The 16163-nt window shown below is 34.0% G+C and overlaps 1 protein-coding gene across 2 annotated transcripts; it reads left to right on the top strand.

Moving 5' to 3' along the window:
• Positions 1-2320: 2320 nt before the first annotated feature.
• On the top strand, positions 2321-8470 carry LOC106373596. 2 transcript variants are annotated; one of them, XM_048752867.1, is made up of 4 exons: positions 2321-7148; positions 7528-7583; positions 7657-7713; positions 8390-8470. In XM_048752867.1, exon 1 carries the CDS (start codon positions 2891-2893, stop codon positions 4199-4201), a length of 1311 nt encoding a protein of 436 aa, XP_048608824.1. In that variant the 5' UTR covers positions 2321-2890; the 3' UTR covers positions 4202-7148; positions 7528-7583; positions 7657-7713; positions 8390-8470. The 2 variants fall into 2 exon arrangements, with proteins under 2 accessions (XP_048608824.1, XP_048608825.1); XM_048752868.1 differs by having other exon boundaries at positions 7657-8470.
• Positions 8471-16163: the final 7693 nt, after the last annotated feature.

Below are 16163 nucleotides of genomic sequence, written 5' to 3'. Positions count from 1 at the left end.
TAAAAAACCATTCGAATAAATAATTTTTATTTTTATAAAATATTAAATAATTAGCTAAATATTAATTTCTAATACAAGATGAACTTCTTAAAATAATTTTCTGCCCTATCTATTATTGCATTATCTGCACTATCTAACTATCTGCACGATCTATTACCGTCTTAATTATCATATTTTGCCTCAGTTTTCTTACCTATTTTTATTTTTTACAATTTTTAAATTTTTTTATATTTTTTTATTTTCTAATTTTTTTTTTAGTTTTAGAAGTTTTTCATATATCTAGAGTATTAGTTTCATGTTACTCTTTTTATTATTTGTTGCCCCCACCGAGGCTTGCATAATGATCTGAACCATGACATTCTTCTAAATAATTTTTTATAACGATGAGTATAAAATATACCTTAAAATTTATTTGTGATATGTTGTTTTCCCATAACTTTACAGAAAATAGTACATAGATATATTATAACACCTTCCTAAATTGTATTCGTCCAGAAACTTCTACCGGAATCACACAAAAAAAGAAAAAGAGGTCGCCCACTCAGAGCACGCAACAAACCCAAAGGTCTGTCACTACTCTCAAGATATATTATTTTGTACTCCACAAACATATTATTTTAAATTATGATTATATTTTGTAGTCAATCAGATATGCAATCCACCGACGTTCAAACCCAAATATTATGATTGTAAGTTTAAAAGAATTATAATAATATATTCTTCATCATTATCTATTGATAAACTAATTGAGTTATCTAATTTAATCGTACAGGTGGCTGTGATAAATGTGACCTTTACGGTGTAAAATCTGATAAACCTATAAGTATTATTGTTCCTCAATGTCTTATGCTTATATTGTCTTAAATGGATCGCTTACCATTTAACCAGTGAGACACAAAAACGCATGAGGGATGAGAAAAGCCATCTTGCTATCCAAACGAACGTTACCCCTACCGCAAGGTAACTATCTCTGTCAACCACAAAACACTAAAGAAACGATTACAAAGCCTTATTTATTCATCTGCATGTGTAATATGCATAGGTCTACATGCTCCACGAGAATCCCATCGCTTACACCCAACAAGAACTGGGAAGAAAGGTACATATTTAAAAATACTATTTAAAATCAGTGTCGAGAATGATCACAATATTTAAGAAACCAAATCCGATCAATGTTAGATAATTCTGATGGAAAACTTTGGTTGCCAATAACCTTCAATGCGGATCATAAAAGAATTTTTACTTTGTGTTTTTCAAAATGGCTTCTGAGCCTACAAAATACAGGAAATCATATATATATTATATCTCTTTATAAAATATTAACCACAATATGTCTTAACAAATTGAAACACGTTTAACCACAGATAAAGGCTCCACATCTAAATCCGAAGATAACCCCATCTTAGAATGCACAAAATGTGGTGCATTAATGTGGACTTCAGAGAGTACTGGTAAAGACTCCAGAACAGGTGAACTAACCTTCACAATTTGCTGTAACCATGGCCAAATAAAGCTTCCACCGATCAATCAACCCCCACCCCTGTTAGAAGAACTTCTTCAGTATAGGTGGTTTCGAGACGCTATTCGAGTCTATAATTCAGTACTGGCTTTCACCTCCATTGGAATGAAGATGGATTATAGTGTGGTGAATGCTCCCGGACCTTACACTGTACGGATTCAAGGTCAAACCCACCATAGAATTGGCTCGCTAATACCGAGACAAGGCCGACCCCCCGAATATCTCCAGCTTTATATATCTGATACGGGCAACGAAGTCAGAAACCGTTTAAACGCGATGGGCCAAACCTCAACAGAAGGTAATCTTGACAATACAACCTTGGCGCGCCTCATCGAGATGATTGACGAGAATAACTGTTTAGCTAAGCTTTTCCGACGGGCACGTGACTACTACGAAGGCAGCAGGCAAGAGTTTAATATAAGGTTGCTCTCAGATAAAGGAAAAGGTAAACAATATGATCTTCCAAGTACAAGTGAGGTCGCAGGCCTTATCGTAGGGGATATGTCATCAACAATTGGAGTACGAGATATAGTCGTTCAATTCCAATCTGACACTTTGCAGCAGATACGTGACGACCACCCTCTGTACATGAGCCTCCAATATCCTCTTCTCTTTCCATATGGTGAGTATGGATTTCACCCCGAGATCTCATTACATCTCGAAACAGGCACCTCGAGAACAAGGCAATTCCTGACGATACGCCAGTACTACGCTGCTCAGATACAAACACGTCTTAACCAGGGGATGACATTGGTTAAAGGGGGTCGTCTCCTCCATCAATATGTTGTGGACGTTTTTACGGTAATCGAAGAAGACTGGCTAAGGTGGGCCAGGAATAATCAAGATGTTCTGCGAGCCGAGCTCTATAGTAATGTACTCGATGCTGTTAGCAAGGGTGACACTGATGCTAAAATCATTGGACAAAGGTTCATACTGCCGCCAAGTTTCACTGGCGGGCCTCGATACTTAGTTGAGAAATACCATGATGCTATGGCTATCTGCAGAGAATATGGGAACCCGGATTTGTTTATCACAATGACGGCCAATCCTAACTGGAGAGAGATTAAGGAACATCTTGAGATATACAGTGGAGACTCTCCCAATGATAGACCAGACATCGAATGTCAGGTCTTTAAAATGAAGTTAGATCAGCTACTGAAGGATTTCAAAAAAGAAACTTTCTTCAAGCCATACACAGCAGCTCTCCACAGAATAGAGTTTCAAAAAAGGGGCCTCACTCATGCACATATATTATTGTGGTTTTGAAAGTCTTCCAGAACACTAAGTTCGGAAGAAGTAGATGAGATTATTTCAGCCGAGCTCCCAAACAAAGAAGAAGACCCAGAAGCTTATAATTTAGTGACAAAACACATGATCCATGGTCCATGTGGTGTCATTAATCCGAAGTCACTGTGTATGGAAAATAATGTGTGCACAAAGAAGTATCCTCGGCCGTATAATGAAAACACTTCGATTGACAAATCAGGGTATGTATTATATCATCGCAGCCGGAATGAAAATGAGTATGTGGTTAAAAGTGGGGCAAATTTAAACAACACGTTTGTTGTACCTCATAACATTAATATCCTAAAGAAGTACGAGGCTCATATTAATGTGGAATGGTGTAATCGTACAACTGCAGTGAAGTACTTATTCAAGTACATAGCCAAGGGTGTTAACAGAGCATCCGCAGTTATTGAAAAAGGAAATACGGCTACTACCTCTGACACAATGGCTTCTGGAGAACCAAAGGAAAAAGTGATTAAGCAACGAAATGAGATCCAAGAATACATCGAAGCTCGGTATTTATCAGCTTGTGAGTCCATGTGGCGAACTTTCGCATTTCACATACACAAAAGAAAGCCATCCGTTGAGAAGCTTATCATTCACTTAGAAGGCGAACATAACATCACAATTAAAGAAACTGACAACCTCGGCCGCGTAATCCACAAACCAGGTATTGAGAAGACAATGTTTACTGAATGGATGGTATTATGCAGAAGGTCAGAATTTGCACGCACATTAACTTATGTGCAAATACCAGAATATTTCGTATGGAACAACAATTCCAAAGTCTGGACTGAACGTAAGAAAGGAAAAACCATTGGGCGAAATGTGGCTGTCCATCCATCAGCAGGTGATCGATACTATCTGAGGATCCTCATTAATAAGATTAAGGGTCCTAGAAGTTATGACGAGCTGAAAACTTTCAACGATGTGAAATACCCTGACTTCAAATCAGTTTGCCACGCACGAGGCTATTTGGAAGATGATGTTGAATGGCTCGAGAGTATGTCGGAGGGTGCTAGAACAGCCACCCCATACCAACTCTGCGATATGTTTGTCACATTCCTAAACACTTGCTTCGTTGCAAGCCCCAAAGGACTATGGGAGCACTCATGGAAATCAATGAGCGAGGACATACTTCACAAGAGACAAAGGATCTTAGGCCACACAAATCTGGAACTGGATGATGAGACCCTAGAGCAATACACGTTAATCGAAGTGGAAAAGTTGATGCGCATGCAAGACCGTTCTTTAAATGATATTAAAGAGATGCCAAAGATCAAACCTGTTTTTCTAAAAGAATTGGGGAACAGTTTGTGGAACCAAGAAATGGATTACGATGTTGCCGAGGAAACACTCAGACATGTCAGTCAGTACCACTTACTTAACGCCTAGCAGCGTGCGATTTACGAATCAGTATTAGACTCTGTCGATAAAAAGGATGGCAAACTATTCTTTGTACATGGCGCAGGGGGCACAGGAAAAACATTCCTCTATCAAACCATTATATCCAGACTACGCTCGAGGAAACAAATCGTTCTCCCGGTAGATTCTTCAGGAATAGCCGCATTGCTCCTACAAAACGGAAGAACAGCTCATTCTCGCTTTAATATTCCTTTGAAACTCGATGAAGATAAGCTCTGCAACATCAAACCAGGTACGATGCTTGCTGAACTCATTGAGAAAACGGACCTCATAATTTGGGATGAGGCACCTATGACGCACAATCATGCCTTCGAAGCATTAGACAAAACTTTGAAGGACATAATGTCTATGAAAAATCCACACGCAAAGGATCAAACTTTTGGCGGAAAAACTGTTTTGTTAGGTGGTGATTTTAGACAGGTCCTTCCGGTAGTTCCACAAGGGAGTAGAGCTGATACTGTCTTAGCTTCGATAAGTCATTCATATCTATGGAATACCTGCCACAAGTTCCCTCTGAAGACAAATATGCGAGTCAACCAGGACGAGAAAGAGTTCTCTGATTGGCTTCTCAAAGTCGGTGAAGGTCGTCCACAATCAGAACAAGAAGATGAGGACGATGGCTACCAAGACCAAATCTTAACCGTCGACCCCTCATTGGTCCAAGAAACTAAGGATGAGTCATTAAAGCAAGTTGTCGATGCTGCGTATGGTGATGTCAACCAAATAGAGGCCTCCCAAAGTTCCTACACCGATAAAGCTATCCTTACACCCCAAAATGATACAGTCGATGAAATGAATGCGTATACAATCTCGCAAACCGACGGAGAGTCAAAAGACTACTACAGTTACGATAGCTTTGAGGTTTCGGAAACTCAATCTAACCAAAATGATACACTATACGCCATTGAGTATCTCAACTCCATGGAGTTTCCAGGATTGCCTTCCCATAAACTCACTCTCAAAGTTGGGGCCCCGATTATGCTTCTGCGAAACATAAATCAAACAAAAGGATTATGTAATTGTACCCGTATGATCCTAACCCACATAGGTGAAAGAGTGCTTAAGGCAGATATAATTACTGGCTCACACATTGGAAATGAAGTTTTGATCCCAAGAATAGTCCTCTTGCATGGAGATACAAAGCTACCGTTCACTTAACGTCGACGACAATTCCCTATCAGATTGTGTTATGCAATGACAATCAACAAAAGCCAGGGCCAAAGCTTAAAAGATGTCATCCTATATCTTCCTAGACCCGTCTTCGCACATGGTCAACTGTATGTGGCCCTCTCACGTGTAACAAGCAAAGCAGGACTAAAAATCATCAAAGACGAAGACTCACACAAACAAAAAGTGAAGAACATAGTCTACAAAGAAATCTTCAACCGCCTACGTTCCCAAGAGTGTAAGTAAAATTGAAAACTCAGAATCTCATTGACGGTTTCTAAAGTGGTTATCTATCTAATAATTCACATTTACCTGCTATGCAGTACTCGAGGTACCACAAGAAGCAAATCACAACTAAAACTCATACCCTGATGATGGACACCTGACTACTTACAAGTACGTCTCCCTACGCTACTAACTAATTATTTGATTCGTAACACTAATCTATGTTCACTGATTTATTTTAAAAAAATTTCAGGGTCCCCAACGCGGAAAACTCCTTCACATCCATCACCCTCTTTATCGAAAGTCCACCATCTTACTTATAATTTTTTCATCTATGTTCTAAGACTTTGACATTTGCTCTTAATAATGATAATGACAATTTTGCTTCTAAACATAATTTATAACAAACATAAATTTTCAAGAGATCAAGGCTATTATCTTTGTTTGATTTGTGGGTTGTATTTCTGGTTCATATATGCAAGAGTTGTGTTTCTACAACAAATACATATAGCTGATTGACTATACCTTGAACAACCAAAAAAGTTTAACGAATCAATTAAATAACAACTAAAACATTTGCATAACTCAAAATTGATATCAAGACAGCAAATGACACCATTCAACTATTTTTAAATTTACATAACAGCTTTCTATGTCTATTAAAAAAGCACACTCATGTACTCTATTCCCCTACAAAAATTGATTGCTCAAATCATTATATTATTCAAACATACTAATGTGTAAACTGACTTTTTTCCACAATTTAACATCAACTGTTTCATTAAATGTCATGCGTTGCAAATAAATTTCATAAAAAATAACCCGGGCGTAGCCCGGGACCGCCTCTAGTCACAATAGTAAAGGGCAATATGAAGCTCTCTAAGCTATGCCACGTCGTTTAAAATAATTATCCAATGAGAAAGTTTGTTTTCGCCACGTCACCTTTGTTTTTTTTACTAAAGAAGAGTAAAGTCGGTGTTATGCCGTGGCTTTTCCACTTCGTGTTCGTCTCCAAACTCAGAATTTTCAGTTACCTTGAGACAATATTGATCAATCAATGATTATCTATAAACTCTTCTTGATTGTTTCGTTTCACCTCCACCCAAAATCGAGTTGGCTGTAGAAACGCATCTCGAAATCGTTTTCAAACGGAATTGGTCTTATATTTTGCTGGGGCTTATGTTTTTGTAGGCAAATCCTTGCGACTTGATCTTCGCGATTGCATATTTTGGTCCGAGTTGTGGTTCATAATGATCTATCAATTAAAACACAAGCAGAAGAGTGGATGCTTATTGATTGATCAAGATTCAGATACCCTGTCAACTTCATCTTTCCATCGTTGAGTTTCTTGGATTTCTGGCGACTAATTACTGGGGTTTTTTCTTAGCGCTTTATATGATTATCAAATTTAAATACTTGATATTGACTTCTCTCTTTCCTTCTCCAGTTTCCATCAAAATCGATTCTTTTTTTCTCTCTCAGCAAAACCCTAGCTTCGACGAATCGCGTACACTTTCTTCTTCGGGTACGTTTCTTCTCAATTCAAGTATCTAGGGTTATTCTGCTTCGAATTGATTCACCGATCGTGTTTACAATTTCGAAATCATGATCTTCGCGTGCTTGAAATATGCAGAGTCGGATTGAGTCGCCATGGCTAAGAGCTCATTCCAGCTTTCTAATCCGCTTGGTTAGTTTCTTAGATCCTCTCTTAGCTGTGTATACACATCTAAATAGCTTCAGATCTTGTAGAATTCTTATGATCTTGATTCTTTGTATCTCTGTTTCGTGTTGGTTCTATCTTCTTAGGGATACACATACACTTAACCGAATTTAATTAATGTCTTAATCCTTGAGATGATCATGATGTTGATTGCTGTTTTTTTTGGTTTGTTGATGATTATCAGAGACAAGGATGAATGAAGCGACTCGAATCAGAGAGAAGTACCCTGACAGAGTCTCTGTACGTGAATTCACTCTCTTGATTTAACTTTAAATTGAGCATTATGTTCTAATTTAGAATCTGAAACGTGTAGGTGATTGTGGAGAACATGACATGGCAAGAAGAAAACATTCACCCAAGGCTTGGATAGGTAATTATATAGACATTCACTTTGTAGTTTTTTGAACAATTGTTATATAGAGACAAGAAAACGTCTGGTGAATGCTGCACTTGAAGAATAAGAAATATTTATTACATGTTTTGATCAGTTTATATTGTCAGCTAATGTCGGAGAAGAACAAAGGGATTTTACAGTTTATATTTTCTCAAAATATGGGAAAATAATAGTACAAAAATTAAGTTTTATTTTTTCATAAGCTTATGTTTCAAAATATATATTAAATTATAATAGCTTTTACTTTTTAAAATTTGAAAAAAAAATATTTAGAATATAATCCGCAAAACCACGATCAGACTTGAGATCAAGGTATTGTTTTACTATATCCATGTTGTATTTTGGAGATTTTTTTTAGATCATTCACTATGGTTTTCACTGTTTTTAGTGATTCAATGTATGTTTTTTATTTTGAATCAGAAAGAACTAGCTCAAAGATTTGAGAGAGTAAAGTTTGTTGATCTGCATCTTAAATAGAACCATGGTAATTTCAAGCATTTGATTGTGCTCCCATGCAGCTTAGTTGTAGTGATTGAAAGACAACTTTAGACCATTTGGTATCATTAATTTTGTGGAGTAGCAGCATATTTGTTGCTTTTATAGTTCTTACCTTTATTTTATGACTGAGAACTGATATCACATTATCTTGTAGGTTTCTAGAAAGTTTATGTTCTAGAATTTTGTGTATTTGGAACTACCTGACACATGCGGATGAATAATTTTGTTTTCTTTATCTGTTTTCATATGCACTGATATTCAATAAAAAAAATTTGTGATGAGTAATGACCAAAAATGCAATTGGAAGATTATTTTATGTATTCAATTAGATTCCATAAAAGAAAAGACTAAGATCTTTGAGAAGAGGCCAAAACTCTTACTTTAGAGTCATTGTTGATTTGTATGATTTAAATATCAAGTTCGGTAGATTTGTGTAAAAACTTTGTTCTATAGTTTGGTTTGGTGTGGACAATGATATTATTGTATGTGTAGATCAATTTTTGATTCAATTTTATTTCTATTATAAAATTGTTCAAGTTGGTATTATAATTCAATGATTAGTTGAGTCTGTTAAGTTGTGTTCATAAAAAAAGTTGAGTCTGTTAAGTTGATGACAAAAAGAAGTAACTCAGTGATTTTAAAGTCAAAATAAAGTTTAAACTAATTGTAAATCTTACAATTGTTTTATACATAACTAAAAAAAATGTATTTAAATCATAACTAGGTTTAGTAAGTTTTTACTCATCCTACTTATCATCCTATATATGATTTCCAGTAATAAGAAACAACAAATTGTGAGTTCAAATTATTTTAAATTTGTTAGACACAAATCGATGAATAAATACAAACATTTTTTTAAAATTTCTACCAATTTAATAGTTTAAAATCGGTTGTATTATATATTCAAGAAATATGGTCATATATAAGTGTCAACTTTTTAAATTAACTAAAAACTATACGAATACCCCGGGCGTAGCCCGGAAAAATCTCTAGTATATATAATGGAAATACAAAAGAGATTCTCTTAACTAATAGTAGATAAATTAATTACCAGAAGTATTAATAAATTTTATTGGTCATATGACACAATTTATAAGCTCATAAGTAACATTTAATTAGTAACTAGATTTTAATCCGCATGTCCGTGCGGATATTTTTTGTTTATAAATATATTTAATATTATTATAAATGTTTTAAATATATAATTTACATTTTAGTGTTATATATTGTGTAACTTTATAATATTATTATTTATATTTCATATTTGGCATTATTAATATATAGTGATTTGTTTAATACATTTGTGTTTTACATGAATTTTGAATTTGTTTTTAATAACATTAAAAAATTATTAAATTGATTTTGTTATAATAAAAAAATTATCATTAAAATCGATTTGTCATTAATATTTTAAATGAATTATTAAAATTTCATAGTTTTCTAATAGCATATTTTTTAAATAGTAAATGAACTTAAAGTTATTATATACTATTATATTTTTTATATAAACATTTTTAAACAATATATTGTTAAGAGTCTCCAACTAAATAAAAAGATAATAATTACTTGTAGATATTAAATGTTTAACCTACGTTAAAAAAATTATTTTTGTATAAATATTATATAATTTTATTTAAATGAAATAATTTAAAAATAATTTTTTTTAATTTAGATATTTAATATAATTTTCTCATATTTCTATTTTTATATAATACTTAATATAATTATAGAATTTATAAAAAATAATTGTTATTTTCTTGTTTTATAATAAAATTTATGTTAATATTGATTTATAATATTATTACATTATCATGTACAAAATTAATTAATGTGTTATTTATGAAAATATTAAAAAGTTTAAGTAAGATTTTGTTAGATTCTTTTTCAACAGACTTTGTTATAATTAAAAAAAAATCAAATTTATTGTTGGTTTATTATTAATGTAACTAATCAAATATGTCATATTAAAAAATAGGTGAATTTGCTATCTAGCCAAGATTGGAGTTAAAATTAAGTAAATAGCTTTGATTTTGACGTTATTAAATTGATAACATTTTATACACTTTTTATCCGGTTATGTCCTTATCTGTTCTAAGTTACCGGTGACAATGGGACCAAAGATTAACGTCGATGAGAGCACATGTCCAAAAGAAATTGAGATTTAATATAGTCCACGTACGGGTTAACTATTATAAGTAAGTGTTCTATTCCATTTATAAAAGTACTACGTCAGATAGAACAAACAGAACATCTTCATACGAAAAAGAATCATAAACTCTAAACCTAACCTGCACGCCTAAATACTAAACCATAAACTCGAGTCTCTAAACCCAAACCCAAATGTTAAATTTAATTTAAAGTTATAATATTTTAAAGAAAACAACAAAAATAATAAATATTTAAATTTTGAACAATTATTCTATACTATCTAACATGGTATGAATATTACTCTTGTAATCCAACCCTAAACCCAACACCAACCCTAAACCCAACACACCTCCAAAACTGAAATATTAAACCCTAAACTTGAATTCCTAAACCCAAATCTAAATGTAAAATATTTTAGATTGAATTAAAATATGAAAATAATATATAATATTTTGTACTATCACCTATACTATATAAAATGGAAAGGAAAATAGACTTGAGAGGAAGTAATACATCCTAAACTCTAATCACTAAACCCTAAACCCCTCAATAATTAACCATATAACAATCCTACCATAAACCCCTATATACTTAACCTTAAACCATAATCAATAAACCCCAAACTCATATATAAACCATAAACCCAAATATAAACCCTAAATAGAATGGAACTAAATAAATAGTATAGTACATATTGGTGAAATTATGAAATGTCTATGATATCATGGAAAAAGTTAATGCTAACCCCAAATAGTATCATGAAATGTCTATGATATCATGAAATGTCTATGTCCTGCAATTATAATAGAATACAACAAATAGTAAAGATCAAATATTCCATTTCACATGAATGGTCTTCCCATTTTACGTAGACACGATCTATTCCACTTATATACACATTGCATCATTACATATAAATGAGAATATAAGTACCAGATGGCTCAAATCCAGTTTCAAACAATCTACTTGGCACCCTAATCTTCTATTTCTCAAGAAAATCTATATTTTTCTTATATATAATATATATATATATATATATTTCTTAAGGAAATAAATATTTTTCATATAATAAAGAAAATAATTTATTTATTGATTAATCTTTAAAAGTACTTTTCAAAAAACTAGAATTGTTATCTAAATTAGTATTTTCAGCGGGCACATTCACATCACATAAGACCCAGCAATCCTAGCTTCACCAATCCGACAATCCAAATCATATACGACCGACGGTCCATCATGGCCAAAGCCCACATACATCTAAAGGTTAAAAACAAACAAAGCTAACTACACGGCCAAAGCCAACTACACGACTTGAAGCCAAAACATAGTCATAACATATTTTACGGCCTAAAGCGAAAACACTTTCCTTATTTAACCTTGTTTGTATAATCTCGTAATTTTGTGAATTACTCTCATTCTTAATCTGTTTTAATGACTTTTCTACTTAACATGCCAATTCCTTTCGAGATCAATTCTACGTTCGGTCACATAAACAAATCAACTTAAAATATCATCATCACACAATCTAACATGCACATATCTTAAACACGCAAGATTGTTCTTTGATCCTTGAGAACAACCTCGAAGAACAAAGAACAAAATTTCCATAAACAATTCCCTTAACGCACAATCTCAATCCTAATGAACCAAACTAAGATAAAATACTGATTATTGAGCAGCCAAGAATTACGCCCTCACCTTAGATGAATCTCTAGGATTCAAAGACTTTGAACTTCCTAGAGTTTTCCGACGAAGAACTTCTTAGCTCCTCCTCGTTCATCCCTCTTGTCAAACTTCTCTCTCTACCAACTTGTTCCTGCTCTGACTTCCATCTAAGCTCACATTTCTTGGCTGTCTAAAAAATGAGAGCTCAAAGGGTCCTTATATAGGACTTCCCAAGCTTCCTCACCAAGTTGGACACTTAATGTTTGTTTCCTTATTTGGCTTCGTCAAAGATCACCATCAATAACTTGATGGATCTATACAATATTTTCCTTATAAGTTTCAGCATACCCGACCTTCCTTCAATAATCCTGCAGTAATCATTAACCAAACCTTCTTTGATTTGAACCCGCAAAGTCCTATAGTTGAACATTACTTAATTATTTTAGCGGTCTTCTTATTTCCTTACATATGCCCGATCGTTCCATGATTGGTTTACTGTCACTCAGTCTGTTCTGAATTCATTTCATGTGCTAACTGAAGGTCTGACACTTAGGCGAAAATGAAACTTATTCACCCCCAAATTTCCCGACTACAAGTGTTCCCACACTTCGAAAATAAACTCTTTGCATAATTAAACCTCTCACGATCTTTTTTCTTCAGATTAAAAAATACCTGGGAGCAGGTCATTACAACTCTTCCCTATTTAAAAAAAAAAAAATCCACCCAAATTCATATTGACCAACTGATGAACATCTTGCGACTGAAGCCACCGCACGCATCTTGCTTCCATGCACTTTTATCCCTTTTTGGAACTGATCTTGGGTTTCATCTGTTTCATTTTCTTTTATCATTTCTAGCTGGAGATTTCATTTCTCGCCCACTTTTGTCCAACATAACTGACCAGCCTGGAACATTTTGGTACTCGAGTTACAAATGTTCATGTAAGTAACTATAGCAACGTCAAATACTTCTTTTAGTTTGCATTTGTAAGCAAAAACGCAAGACCGCCACTTATACTCCAAACGGATACGACCGCCTCTAAGTAAACTTGATCACCCCCTTGCTCACTATGTGTTCTCTAGTCATCGTCAAAACCTTCACTCGTAACATTCAGTTATCTACACCGAAAAACTGTATGGACAATCAGTCACAGAGTTACAAAGCAAGCAGAAAGGATCAACTTGAAGATCACAGATGATGATTCTGTCCTTTGTCGGGCACCTGTTGAGTACAAACAACCAAGTGAGAAAACAACGTTTCAGAATCCTCATTTGATCTAGACCGTCTTATGCCATTGTACCGGTACTGATTCATTCTTAAGATATTCGTAAACAGCTTGACTCGTAGAGTAGTTTTTTTTTTTGAATAAATATTTACTTTATTATTCAACCCAAAAAGGGCAATGGAAACATAACACAACACTGAACTTGAAGCAAAATTCGGTACAACTAATAATCTTATAACAAGGCGTCAAAGAGACGACACAGACAAGCCATTTTGCAACAGCTCCGGATCAAAATTCTTCCTCATTAGTTGACCAAAGTTAATCTGAGAAAGGAGCGCAGCTCCCACTTCTCCTTCATTGTCGATTATGCGATCCTTTCATTTAAGAGCTTGAGGAGAAAAAGTCGTGAAATCCATACCTGAATCGCAAGACCCAACGTAGTGTTAAGCTAGATGAGCTTCCAACCTAAAACCAATTGGTGATAAGTGGAGTGACCCATCTATCTTATATATTGCTTAGGATCCCTTCCAACTACCGATGTGAGACACTTTGTGTCTAATACGCCCCCTCGAGATGATGGCTCTTTGAGCGTCAATCTCGGAATATTCGGGAAAGGATCGATGGACCAACTTTGGGCCAGATCGATGTGGATCTGATTGGGCTGCGTGGATCGGGCTCTGATACCATGTTAAGCTAGATGGGCTTCCAACCTAAAACCAAATGGTGATAAGTGGAGTGACTCATCTATCTTATATATTGCTTAGGATCTTTTCTAACTACCAATGTGGGACACTCTGTGTCTAATACGCAGTAACGCCCTTTCCAAGGGACAGTAGAAATCGGATTGAGAAAATGGCTGTCTTCCGAGGAGGTGATAAAGAACCTGCAAACAAGAAGAAAACGAAACCCCTAACGAAGCACGTCAAGCAACAAGCTACGAAACTGGGATGGAGTTGACCAAATCGCACCATCACGGTTGAGATTTGAGCTTCAAATACCTGCAAAGCTCGCCATGTCAACCACACGTTTCTCCTCTTAGAACAAGAGAAAAAAATTTCTAAAACCAATGGAAGAACACTGTGACAGAAAGTGTCTCGTAGAGTAGTTAGCATTGTACTGAGGCTCAGTTGCCAATCGTAGTGATCTGGTTGCTTGGAGAGATGTAAGGTGGTTAGATGAACTACCAAATTAATGCATGTTTGTTTTAGTTATGTTTTGTCATAGTTAATTACACCAATGCCTGTTTGCACTAGTGATAGGACTGCAAACCTATCTAAAATGTATATGACCAAAGTTCATAGATGACTATAACTTTATATTTTTAAAACGTTGTAGGTGGGGATTTGTGTGCATTGTTTGACCTAAAGTTGTTATTGCTTTTTCCCACGGCTTGGGCTGGATAATGTGAAGATCGTAGTGGATCACCTATTATAACTCTCGAAGTTGTAACTAATTATAATTTTTGTATATGACATGCATATTTTGGACTGCCAGAGACTAATAATGATATCAATGTGATGAAAATTTCTTACCTTTTCTCCAATCTTACTCAAAGTATTGCTCATCCTGTTCGCCATGACATTCAAAATAAGGATATAATATTTGTTATCACTTAGATGATGGTATATATCCAAAATATTGGTCATCTAATGTATTGATAATCGATGAAGTTTTGATCAACAATTTTTTGTTTTATTTTGGATTTCTTTACCCCGAGTGGTTGCGGTCAGCTATTATTCTCATTCTAATCATTTAATTTTAGTGAAGAATAAGATAAATTTGGTGATGCTTGCGTTGGAGAATCAAGATTGATATTATCTGATTACAAAGATGTATACTGAACACCACATGGGTTAGAAATTTTTTTATATGGGTAATACCTTCTTGAAATTTTTTTAAATTTTTAATAATATCCCAAAGATGCTCAAATTTCCAACTTCCTTTAAACATTTGATCTTCTCTTAGAATTAATTTGGCTTGGTTACTCTTCGTACTATTTAAAATAAAACTATTCAAATATTCATGGGTAAAACAATTTTTCTAGTATATGTAAATATAAAATTAATACTTATAATATTTTGAAACACCCATTTAGACGTCTATTTTCACATTTTTTATGCATGCATTTAATTTATTCATTGGTTTTTGAATTGTTTGAACCCAGACTGAACTAAGCTTTTGGAATGGTCACTCCACATTATATCTTTTTCATATTCATAAGCTTCAACCACACTAGCCAAGAATTGATAGGAAGATTGATAAACACCTTGAAATGGTTGTTCAGAATTTTCATATAAATGTGACATACAACTTATTTTCTTCACAAAATATCTAGAAGAACATGACATATTTATTCATAAGTGTAAATATTTTGGAATTCTTTAGTGTTGTGAATATAAATATTTTGCTTATGATGATATTTATAGGACAATGAAATACATTTGTAAGGTTTACACAAGAAATTTTACACCAATGCATGTTTATTTTAGTTTTTCTTGTCATAATTAATAAATGCATGTTTGAACTAGTGGTAGGACAGCTAACCTATCTAAAATGTATATGACCAAAGTTCTAGATTTCTTGATTACTCACATTCATAAAACTTTAAAATGTTGGTGCTTTATCCCACTGTTTGGGATGGACAACATGCAAGTCGTAGTATAGCATGTATATTTTCACCTTTACTCCAATCTCTCTAAAGGTGTTGCTACTCTTTTTTATTTCATTCAAAGAAAAAAAATATAATATAGGTTATTATTTAGTTGATGAAATATATCCAGAATGGTCAACTATATTGCAAATTATTCAAGCTAATACAGTAAAAATTCAATTAATTAATAATGTTGGGACTTTGCACTACAAGAAAACAGCAAGGATACTGAGGGAAAAA

Source organism: Brassica napus, chromosome C3 (assembly GCF_020379485.1).
Source record: "Brassica napus cultivar Da-Ae chromosome C3, Da-Ae, whole genome shotgun sequence".
NCBI lineage: Eukaryota > Viridiplantae > Streptophyta > Magnoliopsida > Brassicales > Brassicaceae > Brassica > Brassica napus.
Note: the sequence above shows the minus strand (reverse complement) of the source record. Positions and strands in the feature narration are given on the sequence as shown.